At 39.0% G+C, this 13,036-nt stretch overlaps 1 protein-coding gene across 6 annotated transcripts in view; it reads left to right on the top strand.

Moving 5' to 3' along the window:
* Positions 1 to 13,036, top strand: part of ATXN7 (ataxin 7) — a 90,054-nt gene that overhangs the window by 41,912 nt on the left and 35,106 nt on the right. For 5 of the 6 annotated variants that reach the window (XM_075432302.1, XM_075432301.1, XM_075432303.1 and 2 more), the window contains one exon: positions 8,243 to 8,347. The exons of the other annotated variant lie outside the window; for it this stretch is intronic. In XM_075432302.1, the coding sequence (XP_075288417.1) occupies positions 8,243 to 8,347 (105 nt within the window). The remainder of the gene's footprint in view (positions 1 to 8,242; positions 8,348 to 13,036) is intronic. 6 annotated transcript variants of the gene reach the window in all.

Below are 13,036 nucleotides of genomic sequence, written 5' to 3'. Positions count from 1 at the left end.
AAATTTAAAATATCTTCAACTCTGAAAACTCATTAATGAGTAAATGGAAATAATTCTTGCAGATGACTGACTTCATTCAAATTCTGATGAAAACATGATACAACAGAATACAGTGGGGCGAGAGGCTGTTTCATCTGTTGAAAAGCTTTAGATACGCTACTCGTGTTTCATTGAGAAGTTTATTAATCAGTCTTTCTACAGACTGTCTTCTGTAAACCTGCTCACTGACATTTTGTGTTATTCTGTATAATAAATTTAGAAAGCCTGTTTAATAGCTTTGAATGAACAATTTGGTATGTCTCGTGTTAGATGTTCTAAAAGATTAATTGTGTCTAGCTGAATTTGTGTATGAAGAATGTAACAAAACACTTAGATGTCTCCTTTAACGTGTGTTTTATATATAATTACAGGAACATTCAAATCTTGGGAGCCTAAAATTAGAACTCGCAGCTGCACGCTAGCCTGCAGGTGCACGTGTGCATGACACACTTCTCTTGGGTATCTGCTGCTTAGTTTTTGTCAGCGGACATGATACAGAAATTTCCCAGGGCTGTTAAATTTTAGAGAACAGGAGGCGTAGGGACTGTCAGCGTTGCATTCCGCATCCTCGCAGAGCGAGAGAGGAACGGCTGCAGGGAACTGCAGTGACCATGTGCTCGTAGCCCTGCGAAAGGACTGGAATTTGGATTTGCCGCTTGGGTATGCACGGAGGAGTGTTACTGCCTGCAGCATGTGGCAAACCTTTTTGCTGGAGGGGGTGGTGCAGGGGATGGGATTTTGGAAATGCTTGGCTGAAACCCACGGCAAACACGAGCCGGGAGAGGTAGGTCCTCCTTTGCCCTTCAGGTTCCACTGGGCAAGATTCTGCCTTGAATTTGGGAAAGCAAAATAAAAACTGCAGAACTGTAGCTTTCGAAAAATAGGCTGTCTTGAGTTTGGAAAGGAGACTGGACAGAGAGGACTCTGCTTTGAGGGGAAGGGCATTCTAACACTAGTAAAGATTTACGACTGATCAGATCTCGTAATGCAGCTCCTGTGCCTAGTTAAACTAGATTGTGGGGTTTTTTGGTCTTGAAGTGAAAGTCATTTCTCTGAGCCAAAACTTTGAGGTTTGGGTATTCTTAAGACTTTAATAAAATGCTGTGTAATTGCTATATTTGCCAAAGTGGAAAATGCAGTAAAAATATTTAATCAAGTCTTCAGCTGTTCTTTCCTTCGTCCAGTCAATCAGCAACTGCGTGGTGAAACAAAGTTCATGCACTTGTGCTCAGAGCCCAAGGAGAGCTGTGCCTCTCAAACTTCTCCTCAAATAGCTGGGTTTTCAAAGCTATATGTGCAAAAAATGTAAGTTACTTAATGTACAGAGCAGAGTTGGCAAGGAATTTAAAAAATGGATAACCTTGCAGAAAATACTTAGCCGTGCTTCCCTGTGAGCCTAAATGAAACAGCTCGGGAAGAGGATTGTGCATTTGTTCTGCTTTATTTTATACTAAAAGTTTCTTTTTTATCTGAGGCAACATGAGCACAAACCCTATGGGACAGATTTAAAAAAAAAAAAGTGTTTCTGTATGTAAATTTGATTGTTTTATGTTTGGTTTGTTTGGTTATGCGTATGTTCTTTGCAGGCACAAATTTGTTATGCCTGCACATATGGTTCATAAAATACTTGTGTTCTATTAATACATAAGTGTTCATTACTTGAAACTGCAGAAAACCTTCAAGTATGTATATTTTACTAGAATGTCCTATATTGGTTTATAAGTTTTGTAAACCAGAGCACTCTGAATATTATATGGTTTTAGTTATTTTATTCACAATATCTTTTCAGGAATATTGGTGTTTTTTTTTTTTTTTTTATTCTCAGCTTGCATAGTACACAGTAAAATATTTGCCAGTAGTTTAATTTCATTTCAGCATTGATAAGTATACAAAAACACATGTGTGTTCATGAATGATAAGCACTTGAGTGTTTCTGGAAAAAGAGTTTGGAAAAAGATTGTGTAGAAAATAATATTGTAGTTGCAGAAAGTGAAGTACTTGTGTATGGAAGGTAAGTCTTGAGGTGCTAACAGATCACTTTTTTTTTTTTTAAACATTCACATCAATTAACTAAGGGACTATATGACTTAGAATTGATGGGAGCTTTACTTAAGGTAATTAAGTTAGTTACGATACCTTGTAGTGCTATTTGTGCAGAAAGCTTGCTGCCTCAGGCTTACATCTAAGATCCTCCTTGCACCTGAAAATTACCTATTACCGACAACTGATGTCAGCAGGACTCCCAGTTTGCAGATTTCTTGGCAGAATTTTAGGTGTTGGCGCTGACTATAAGCTGTTAGTCTGGTTGTAACCAAGCTCAGCTTTCTGTCTGAAATCTGCTCGGGTTTGGTACAGGCTCTTTCGTGTGTCCTAAATGTTGGTTAGTCACAGAATCACAGAATGGTAGGGGTTGGAAGGGACCTCTGTGGGTCATCCAGTCCAATCCCCCTGCCAAAGCAGGGTCACCTAATCCCTCCTCGTGCCTATCTCCACCAAATCACAAGCTCTTAAAAATAGTAATTTAGGAGTTTTTGTCTGCTTTCAGATATTAAAATGACATTCATGTTCTCCACAACCATAAAGGGTAAAACAATATAAATGTTTTTATTACTTTAACAGGATCAGACAGGAGCTGGAACAAGTGTTATAAGCAAATTACGGCACAAAGCTTCTTTTCCTTCAAGATGTCAACTAGTTTTAAGTTACTGCAGCTGTGGTTTTTTTCTCCCCTTCTGAATTTTTTTACTCAGATACTAGTGAAGAGTTTTGTTATCTTAAAGAAAAGTTCTAATAAAAGCATGCCTTTAGAGAAAAAGATCTATCAGTTAAGTTAAAACAAGGTGTACTCATGTATTTTTTGCCTTAGTATGACCAAGACTAATTCTCTTTTATGAGAGGAGAAAATACAGCTAGTATGGCGGAAACGTATCCAAGATAGCTTTTGTGGACACTATTTGAACTTATTTGGTCCGTGAAGTAAATAGTTCAAACAATCCAGATTTGGCAACATTTCAGAATAGTGGGATATGTTCACAATTTCCTTATATAGTACCTGCAAAACAGTTCCCTGATGTCTTAATGGAAAGCCTAGTGAATCAATAGAAGTTGGTACATCTACTCAGGGTGGAGTTGGATCCGGCCCCAGTAAAAAGAAAAATAAATTCTGTGTTTGAGGAGTTGTAAAAATAATAGGGAGTTATTTCTGTTGTGAGTGTAAAGTTAATAGTCTAGGGCATCGCAATTTAATGCATCTAAAATTAACTATAGTGATTTAAAAACATTATGGAAGTACGGTCAGGTTGGTGTTGTGCTGAAGTTGTGTTATGCTGTGCCATGGGGATCTTTGTGGTCAAAACATCTTACTGTTTGCATCGTGCATGAGCATGAAATGCCCATTGTCAAATTACACTAAATGGCAAGCAATATGTACATACTTGTGAGAAGTCAGATTCACACTTAAAAAAATAATAAGCAGATGCTTATGCTGAGAATGGATAGGGAAGAAGTAAGCAATAACAGCGTTCTGACTGAATATTTCTACAGTAGTTTTATGTATTATTGTCACTTTTTCAATCAAGCTTTCTATTCTTTTGCCCTAAGTCCATGATAGAGTTTGTTCTTTGCCCTTTCACTTCTGCCCTTGCTAGTTTTGCTGTCTCTTCTTCTGTTTCAGTTTTCACTCTCCCCCTTGTTTTTTCAGTCGCGGTGAGCAGACTTCTGCAAAATAGGAAACTTTTGTTCTGGTCTCTGCAAACCACCACGATTAGGGCTCCTTTTACCTTCTTTCTCTAGAGTTTGCTATCTTGGAGAAGATCTTGACCTCACTTTTTTGGTGATACTTCATTTCTAGAAGGGATGTTGTCTTATTAGATGCTAGGATAGATGGACTGTGCAATAGTCCCAGTCTGAAAAGGGACAACAAAATTTGTAGGAAATCTGGTAAATTTTGAGGGTTAAAAAAAATCCAGTAAAAATCTACAGTGAAGCTGTGGTAGTCACTGAATCTGGTGGCGTGATAAACAGAAACTGGTGACCCGTTCTCTAGCGGCAGGGTTTTTAGCCTGTTTTTTTTTGTGCTGTTGTCTGTGATGTTAAGTAGTAGAATTGAGAGTACGTGCAGTCAGTTACGAAAATGACCGTAAGCATGAATTTCTGTAGTCTGACTATCCTGAAAAAGTGTGCTGGAAATACTAAGAAATTACTAGATGACTTCTGTGCTTCTACATCCCTCTGGAGAAGAGGAGATGGCAGCGCTGTTCAAGGAAGTTTTTCAGAGTGGACACGCTGAGCTCCATGTTACTTGATGTACAGTATGCCAGAATGTCCATTATTTTTCCTTTTTTATTAGAAAAGGTGCTGTATTGGTCTTTTCCAAATAAGCGTTTTCCTTATTACATGCTAAACAAATAGTGCAGTGAAGATATCGCAGAATTGCCTATGGCACAGGCTTGTTCCAGTCTTGGTAAAGAGTACAGCAATATATCATTTAAAGTTACCTTTTTAAAAACGCTGTAGCCAAGTTACATTTGAAAGGAGAAGTGGATTCTGGAGGTTACGATGTTCGGAGGTTTCGTATTATGGAGGTAAATGAAGTTATTTCTTTTTATGGTGTTAATAGAATGAATTTAACTAGCAGCTCCTGTAACGGTATTTGTATGGTGATACTGTATAAATACTGCATTTATGGAAAAATTAATGGAAAGTTTGAGGTCTTGGTTTAAATTTTTAGTTTGACCTTGAAAAACATTCCCAGATGGAGAGAGTTAAATGAGCCCAGCTTTGAAAGAGGAACATATGAATCACGGTTGCTAGGCTCTTCCTTGAGAGGCACGGGCTTTACATTTACAGTGAAGTATTTCAAAAAGTAATCTTTAAACTCAGAGGAACAGTGCATTGGAAATGACACCAGTGAAATACTATAAAATTCATTAGACTTTTAAATAGAGAATTTGCATGTCATTAGATGGAATGGGTATAAAGTATTAGACGTTAGAATATCAACTGCAAGACTTGAGAACTTTCCGAAGTGGTTGAGGGGGGAGCAGAAACATTAGGCCTCCATCTCCTAGTCTTGGTACGTACTTCTTACGTAAGTTTGTTAAACTATTCTGTGTGTTATTCTCTTAACACTTGCACGGTGTAATTTGTCATTCTCAACAATGCCGCACAGGCATCTGACCCGTTGGAATACAGAAACAGAAATAAGATTTCCCTGAAACCTTGCTCTGCTTGACTAAAATGGCTGTGAAGCACATTAAACACCTGGGAGCTTACCTGCCCGAGTCTGAGGGTCCTGGGCTGGGGAGCGTGCTTTCGGGTCTCTTCCAGCTCTCTTAACTGATCTTGGCTGGGTCGCATTCCTACAGCATCAAAGGTGCTGTTAGAACTAGGGTTGTCTCCGTGCAGTATTGATGCTGCTTTTGCCTGCTGCTGTCCTGTCTGCGGGCCTTACGGGCTGGTCTCGTGTGTTCATGTAGCGTGCAGCAGAGGTTCCAGTGTGACTCGGGGCCCTGTGGGTTTCTCTAACAAAAGGATTTGATGGTATCTATTTTAAATAAATGCTTTGATAATAAAAAGTTTATTTTACCTCATGCGAGAAAACAAAAGGAATTGCGTTTAGGACTCTCACCTTCACTACTCCCTCGCTCGTTACGTTTCGATGCTGCCCGGTTATCGGTACTGTAGGCGAGTACTGCGGGGGCAGATGATCTCTTACGTTGATTTGTGTGATCTGGCTGGAGTCCTGTGCGCGAGTTCCTGTGAAATCACGGCTGTGGTTTTGAGTGTGCAGCAAATCTCCTTTTCTGTGTCAAGAGGTTTTACTCTTATAATGGTTCTTTTGGAGTCTGTGCATTTTGCAGTATTTTGGCATTGCTTTCTGTCACTTGAATCTTTGATTTTAAAATTTTCAAGATGTGCTTCACAGTGTAAGGGATGCTCGTGAATTATTCGGATTTCTTGGGATCCCCAAACTGAAATAGGAAAATATTTTTGTTTACATCAATTTCTGCCAATTTGTTTCACTTGTCATTTAAAATTGCAGCTCTGTATTGCCAGCAAATGTTCAGAAAAGGATACTTAAATAGAGTGAGCGTGATGTCTCGGACTAGTGTCAAGGAGTGCTTTATCTTGCAAGAGACACAGAAGCAGGCAGTCCTTTCCTCCTGTTAACGATCTCCTGCATGCTCTACAAGCTGGAGTAAAGCCTGCGAATCCCGTGTTGTCTGGAAAGGTCCAAGAACAGGTTACAGGGTGTGGGTTTACAGTTCGTTAGACATTACATGGTAGTAGCCTGTCTGCGTGCTATCAACAGTGTAAATAGCAGGCAGCGCGCGCCGTTATTGTCCCATTCACCGTGGTGTATTAGCAGCCAAATGGAAGTGACCCTGCAGTATTTGCTTGCCGTGTGGAAACTTTTTTATGCAGGGATACCCAAAGAGCTCCTACATGAAATATTAGCAATGACATTTAGGTTCATACTTTATTTCCCCCTTACCTAGCCTAATATTATATCACAGAAGGTAGATACTGAAAAATAGCAGTTTATTATTTCTACTTGATTTCCTCACCCAGCATATATTTACTAGTTTTGCCTAGTTTGCAGTAAGTTGGGTGTGCCCAAGGTCTTAATACTTTATTTAATAAATATCATATAAATAAATAAGCAGGAGTTGCTACTGAAAGAAGTGCAAATCAGATTATTTATTTATTTATTTATTGTCACCTCAGTTGTGAAAAGGTGCCTGTGACTTATCTAAGCGTAGCTCTGATCTGTGTCATCCTTGTCAGATGTCCATGGTCATTGTATTTACGTCCAACTGCAAAATTCAGTGGCAGCTGTTATTGCAGGTATCATGCTTAACTTTAATGTAGCACTAAGAAGGTTTTTGGAAAACCTGGGATACATTTTATTTTTTTAAAGAAAAGTAATTAAATTTTTATGATGAAGATACTTACCACAAAGGGAGCCCTTAATTCTGGAAGGCGTTGGGTGTGGATATGTTCTTTTGTCTGCGAGGAACAAAGTGGAGTCTGTGGGGCTCCACAGGGCTGGCAGCGTTGTGCTGCCAGCGGTTACCTTGAGTTATGGCACCTGCGCTCTTAAAATGCAGCCCACTTGATGTATTTCATAATTGGTGTTCCATTAATGAATAGAAATATGGAGTTTGTTAAAATACACACAGGCAAATTAGCAGCTTTAAAACAAAACTCTGGGGTCAGCTCTAGCAGAGAGGTAAATAGGTTTAACTAAATTTCTGTGTTACTGTTAAGATAAATATTTTACTTGAGAGTTTTTCTAAGAAAATAAGTTCTCTTATATCAGTTTTAAACCTTTGAATAGCGTTATAGATCCTTTAGCCATGTGTTTGGCAATAATGAATTTATACTACTATGTTTGCAGTTTCCTATTTTTTGTTTTCTACTGATTGAATGACAGTTCTATAAGTGTAATAGACCTTTAAGTTGTGTAGTAAATATTGTATTTAATGCTCCAGTAGTCTGTGAATGCAGTTTTAACTGTTAAACGATATTCTTGAGAAACTGTATTCTTAAAAACAAAATTGTAGAAACTAATTTCATTAGTAAAAGTCTGCAAGTATGTGTGTTATCTCTGAAATCCACACATGCTCTGACATACTGTTATCTCTGTTTCTCTCTCTTACATAGCTGTTACACAGATCTCTGGCAGCAGATGGCTGGCTATAATGCACTGTTAAACAAATAAAACCATTAGGCCTGTAATACTGGCTGGTAAACGACTATGTTTAAAATGGTTTAAAAAAATTAAATAGAAAATAAAGTTCATTTTTTAATTCAGTTACTGAAACTGGAATAAAATCCAAACCCTTTTCAGAATACATAAAACATCCCCTCTTATGTTGTGTTTGTCATTTGAAGTCAGCCTTTTTTTATTACATTCTTGCATCTGGTGTAAGATAATCAGTCCTAAATCAGTTTTCTAATAGATGTTTTCTACAAGTAATCACTCATTTTACATTTATCTTTGTAGGAAGATTTTTGCTTTTGTAATACTCCAGCACAAAATTATCTATTGCATTATATGCTCTTTTTTCCTCATTTTCAAATTTGATACAAATGTATTAAAATTATGATTCAACACTAGTGTCATGGCTCTGTAATTAAACTGTTTTTCAATAATTGTCAGCAGCTGAGAGATGCCATTTTGTCTTTTTGTTTTTAGATATGCCAATATTTGGTCTTTGCCCGGCTCATGATGATTTCTATTTGGTGATGTGTAACCACTGTAATCAGGTCGTAAAACCACAGGCATTTCAATCACATTATGGTAAGTGCTTAACTATTTTTAATAACTAAGGGTGAGGTTAAATCAGGATTAAGCCTGGCAATTTTTTTTTTAAATTGATGCTACATAGATCATTACATTATAAATAATGTCAAAGAACATAACCTGTGTTTAATCATTTTATATACATTGTAGTGCAGTTACATAAAGATCTTGTTCCTTTTATTTTTTAATGCCTACTTGAAATGCTGCATACATACAGTTCAATTTTGAAATAATATATGTAGTGTATTTCACAGACAGTGTATGTAGTGTGTTTGTGTCTGTGTGTGTCATTTCTCCTTGTGTATTTATACAGATTATTTTTACATGATTTCTGTTACAGTGGGAACTGTGAACTTGAGCTAAAAGGGAAACTTACATATTTTATTGTAAAACATAGTATGCTTCCAGTGGCCAGTAAGCTTGCTTATTTATTTTCAAAAGTATCAATTCGTGTTTGTTTTACTGGTCTGATGGTTTTGTACATAAACTATGCTAGGAAGCTCTTAGTGTGTTGGTTGATGTTAGCCAGTGTTTAGAGAGGACTGAGAAAATGTGAAGTGCTGCGCAAGTTCAAGTGCTCAGTTACTTCCTACAAACCTAACTGGGAGAGATTGGCAATTCTTCTTTTCCGCACTCCTCTCAAGACTAGAAATGAAGCTCAAATAATTTTATGACAATATTTGGATAGTGCATTTTTGGTAGTCTGCTTTTTGTTTCTTGAGAAATTAATGAGATGTTTTCTGACCCAATGCTAATAAAAAAGATGGACAGAGCATCTTCTGATCTACTCCTTCCTCTCCGTGTGCGTGTTTGTACGCGTTCCATTTTTTCTAGGCCAGTGCACCTACTGATTGCCTCAGTGTTTAAAAGAATAGAAGATGCTGGATGCGGGTAGGGAGCCTTTTCGAGCCTTGAGAACAAGGGAGAACTTTTCTTGTGTCTTGAATAATCCAGGCCTTTGGCAAGAAAAGAGTAGATGTGGCACTTCAGGATATGGTTTAGTAGGAATAGTGGTGTTGGGTGGATGGTAGGACTTGATTTGAGAGGTCTTTTCCAACCCATGATTCTGTGAATACTGGAGACTGGGAAAGGGTCTTTCTATGCTGTACAGAGGGTGAACGTCTTATCCTTTGCACCTCTCACTTGTTTGTTTTTGTGTTATAACACCTTACGGATTGTACCTCTGCGCTTGCTGCTGGATTCTGCAGTTGTGTCTCACAGAGTGACTCGGAGAAGAATCTGAGTAGGTTTTGTGTCATAATTCTTACTAGTTTGTCTGTTATTCTGTGGATGGCAGTACTAATAAAAGTTCTTATAAAACCCACAATTTTGTGAACATAAGTCTCCAGAGCTGTAGGGAGCTGGAAGAGAAGAGCATCAGCTTTTCTTACTCTGGTTGCTATAGGCCTTTGTATCAGCCAAGAGCAAGTCCACCCCTTGCCAGTGTGATTCCTTGCCTGTCACTGAATATTAGTTTGGGATGTCCAAGAAGTCCTTCTAGAATAGCATATTAAATAGATTCTGACAGTTAAAAAAAAAAATATGTGGAGAACTAGATGGTCCCCTGTTCTGAGTGTTGGCATATTGAATCTTCCTGAGGTCAGTAATATGGAACTGGCTCAGGTCGGTAGTGGTGGGGAGCTGTGGATATCTGCAGATACGTTGCGTTGTCTTTCTGAAATCGGCAGGTGATCTCCAAATACTGTCTGACAAACGGGTATCTGTGCTGTAGGAAGCAGTATCGTAGTTGTTGGCATGGCAGCCTTGAGGGCAGATGGAAGACGCAGTTCAAGAGTGAACAGGTACGGCATGGCTTCTTGACCATGGACATGAAAACATGGGGTGTTGTAATGGTGCTTGTACCAGTGTTAAACTTGTTACGTGAAGTTAATTCAAACTCTCCTGTAAGCACTACTTGCAGTTTAAAAGGGACAGAGTGAAGAGGGAACTACAAAATAAAGGTATGGAAAATATTTTTTAAAAATAAAAGAATAAATACTAATGTAAAGTTCCCATTCTGTATCACATCATAGGAGCATGATCTCTAAACATGAAATTTTCTCTTATGTCACCCTTGCATCAATGGCAGATTCGTACTTTGAGGGGATGAAAATGCTGAGGTTATTCGTAGTATTTCTTAAGCCCGTTCTGAACAACGAAGACACTCGGCAAGGGCTGCGGTGTGCAGAGGAAACAGGCGGGGTCATTCTGATGAGGAAAAACAGGCTTGGGTGGGGTGAATGTCAATAAAGGACCTTAGTGTGGCAAACGAATAGCCTCAGAAAGGTAAGAACGCTGACTTGGTGATTTTGTGTAGCGCTAGTTCACATTGTTTTTTATCAGTCTTCACATTCTTGAAATCTTTATGCAGTTGTCCCTTGTTTTAGCAAATTGAATGTGGACGCTGATAAATATGGCAGGTGATTGATTACCAGGCAATGGTGTGGGGTTTGTTTAACACAGTATACTTCAGGAGAAGGATACTGCTGAAGTTCTCAAAACACACAGTTCCTTTAAAACAAAAACTACGCTGTCATAACAACAGGAAAATAAAACACTCAATGGATTCATCACAGTCAGTTTTCCCTGAATTAGGTCTTTTATTTGTGGCATTATTTCAGGGATTGATAAGGAGAGATTACTTCAAGTTCTGAAAAATTACAGAGCATCAGTGAAGCTACGCCTTAGTGATGTTGTTAGGGTCTTTCAAAGTTATTTTTAATTGTTACCAAAGCAATAGTAATCTCTTTAAGCATTCTACAACTCCTGGTGGTATGTGTCGTTCGTACTTGGTGTTCTTTGAAACTTGTCACATGGGATTTTGTTTTCTGAAGTAGAAAATGCTTCTTTAAAATGTCAGTTTTGTCAAAGGAAGGCTAAACAAACTATTAGCTAAACCTAATGAGCTAACTGACTTCTTCCAAAGCATATTTGTGATAAACTACTTAACTAGGTAGGCTGAAAGTGCATTGCAGGACATATGCTGGCTTTTTTCCCTGGACCACAAGTAGTCAGAATTAATTTAAGTGTAACCTTGTTCATGAGAATATTTGGCCTTTTTAGTGAGATACTTTATTGCTATGGATCACAGATTTTTTTTATGTAACTGATACTTTTGTATTTCATGGGTATGACTAGAAGAGACACTAATCCAAAATCAAGTTCTACTTTTTGAGGCAATCTAAGCATACAATTGGAGTATGAATTTCCATTTTAATAACTTATTCTATGCTGTTGGTGTACATATGCTATCATTGATTTGTAAAATTTGGTGACACGTTTGGTGTGCATAACACCACGTGTGGGTTAGTTTTTAAAAGCAGTCTAATTTAGTGAGGTATCTGCAGTGTGCTTGTGGTATTTCTTCTAGCCCGTGCACAGCAGCTGCCTGTCAGTACACTCCAGTGGTTTTACCCTCTTGGCGTAGGGTGGCAGTGATGCTTGGGCGTCTGGCGGGGCAGCAGCAGGCCAGCCAGCCGAGGAGAGTTGTTTCAAGACAAATCTTCTGTTCTGTCAGATCTCAGCTGCTTCCTTTGTAGGGCTGGACAAGAGATTGAAGTCCTTTATTGACAGTATTCTTGCTGCTGCTTTTTGAATGGTTACGCTTTCGTGGTATCAACATCTTCCTTGCGTGGCTCAAGGGCAATTCCGTGGTGAAAGATGGAAAAAAGCCCATAGAATATTCAGGCATCCAGTCTCATGGGTGAACCACCTGAGATTGCTTATCATGATGACCTATTCTGAAAAAACAGTCTTTTTCTGCAGCTGGAGCATTTCTCTCCACTCTGGATGATCCTGTGCCAGCCTCTCCAACATGCATGCAGTGTGAACTCTCCCTCTGTATTTAAGTCATGTGTATTTCTTAATTCCCTGCACTGTTTCCGGTCAATATTTAATTCTTACAATAAAAATGACTTTGCTGTCTGTCAAATTGGTAACCGTCACGCTCCTCAAGAAGGCCCCCTCGGCAGACAGCGGGATGTGCCTGTGTCCCTTTTATTTCCTCTCTCTCCTTCCCGTGACAATGTGCTAGATACGGTTCCCGTGCTGCACTGAAAGGTTGCTCTTTGAGGAAGCCATCGCGACAGTTATTTCGGGTTGTTGGTAGAAACCCTGAAGTGGCGTGGTTTTCGGGCTGTATGACCTTTCATTGGTATTTCAGCCGTTCCACGGGTTTATCGCATCTCCCTGTGGTTATCAGCCTCCTGTCTGAGGAGAGCTGCTGCTCTGCACCATCTGGGCTGCTTTGTGGCTCAGAGAGAGGAGATAGCTCAGCAGAGTGCCAGTAGCAGCGGCGTAGAGATGTGGGGTTTCTTCCTTCTGTTTTTTCCTAGGTTTTTTTGCAGAGTTGTTTGTTTCGCCTGCGCCTTGGTTTCTGTAGATACGAAATGGGATTAAACTCTCAGCAGTAATAATGAAGGCTACCTGTAACACTAAAAGTGCGTGTGAGTCATGTGGTGATTGTGAAAGCCATTAGTACAGTACGTATTGGAAAGAGTTGATGATAGTGAGCTGGACTATTGAGTCATTAAAAAGCTATGTCTAGTGTTTTGATTAACTTCCATAGGTTTGGCATGCGGTGGCAAAGGTGAGCGATTCGGTGAGCTTTGCTTGCAGCTGCTCTGTGAGCTGGTGGGGAGTCGCTTAAGCATTTCGGTTTCTAATCAGTGCGTGTTTAAACATGAA

Source organism: Opisthocomus hoazin, chromosome 11 (genome assembly GCF_030867145.1).
Source record: "Opisthocomus hoazin isolate bOpiHoa1 chromosome 11, bOpiHoa1.hap1, whole genome shotgun sequence".
Classification (NCBI taxonomy): domain Eukaryota; kingdom Metazoa; phylum Chordata; class Aves; order Opisthocomiformes; family Opisthocomidae; genus Opisthocomus; species Opisthocomus hoazin.
Note: the sequence above shows the minus strand (reverse complement) of the source record. Positions and strands in the feature narration are given on the sequence as shown.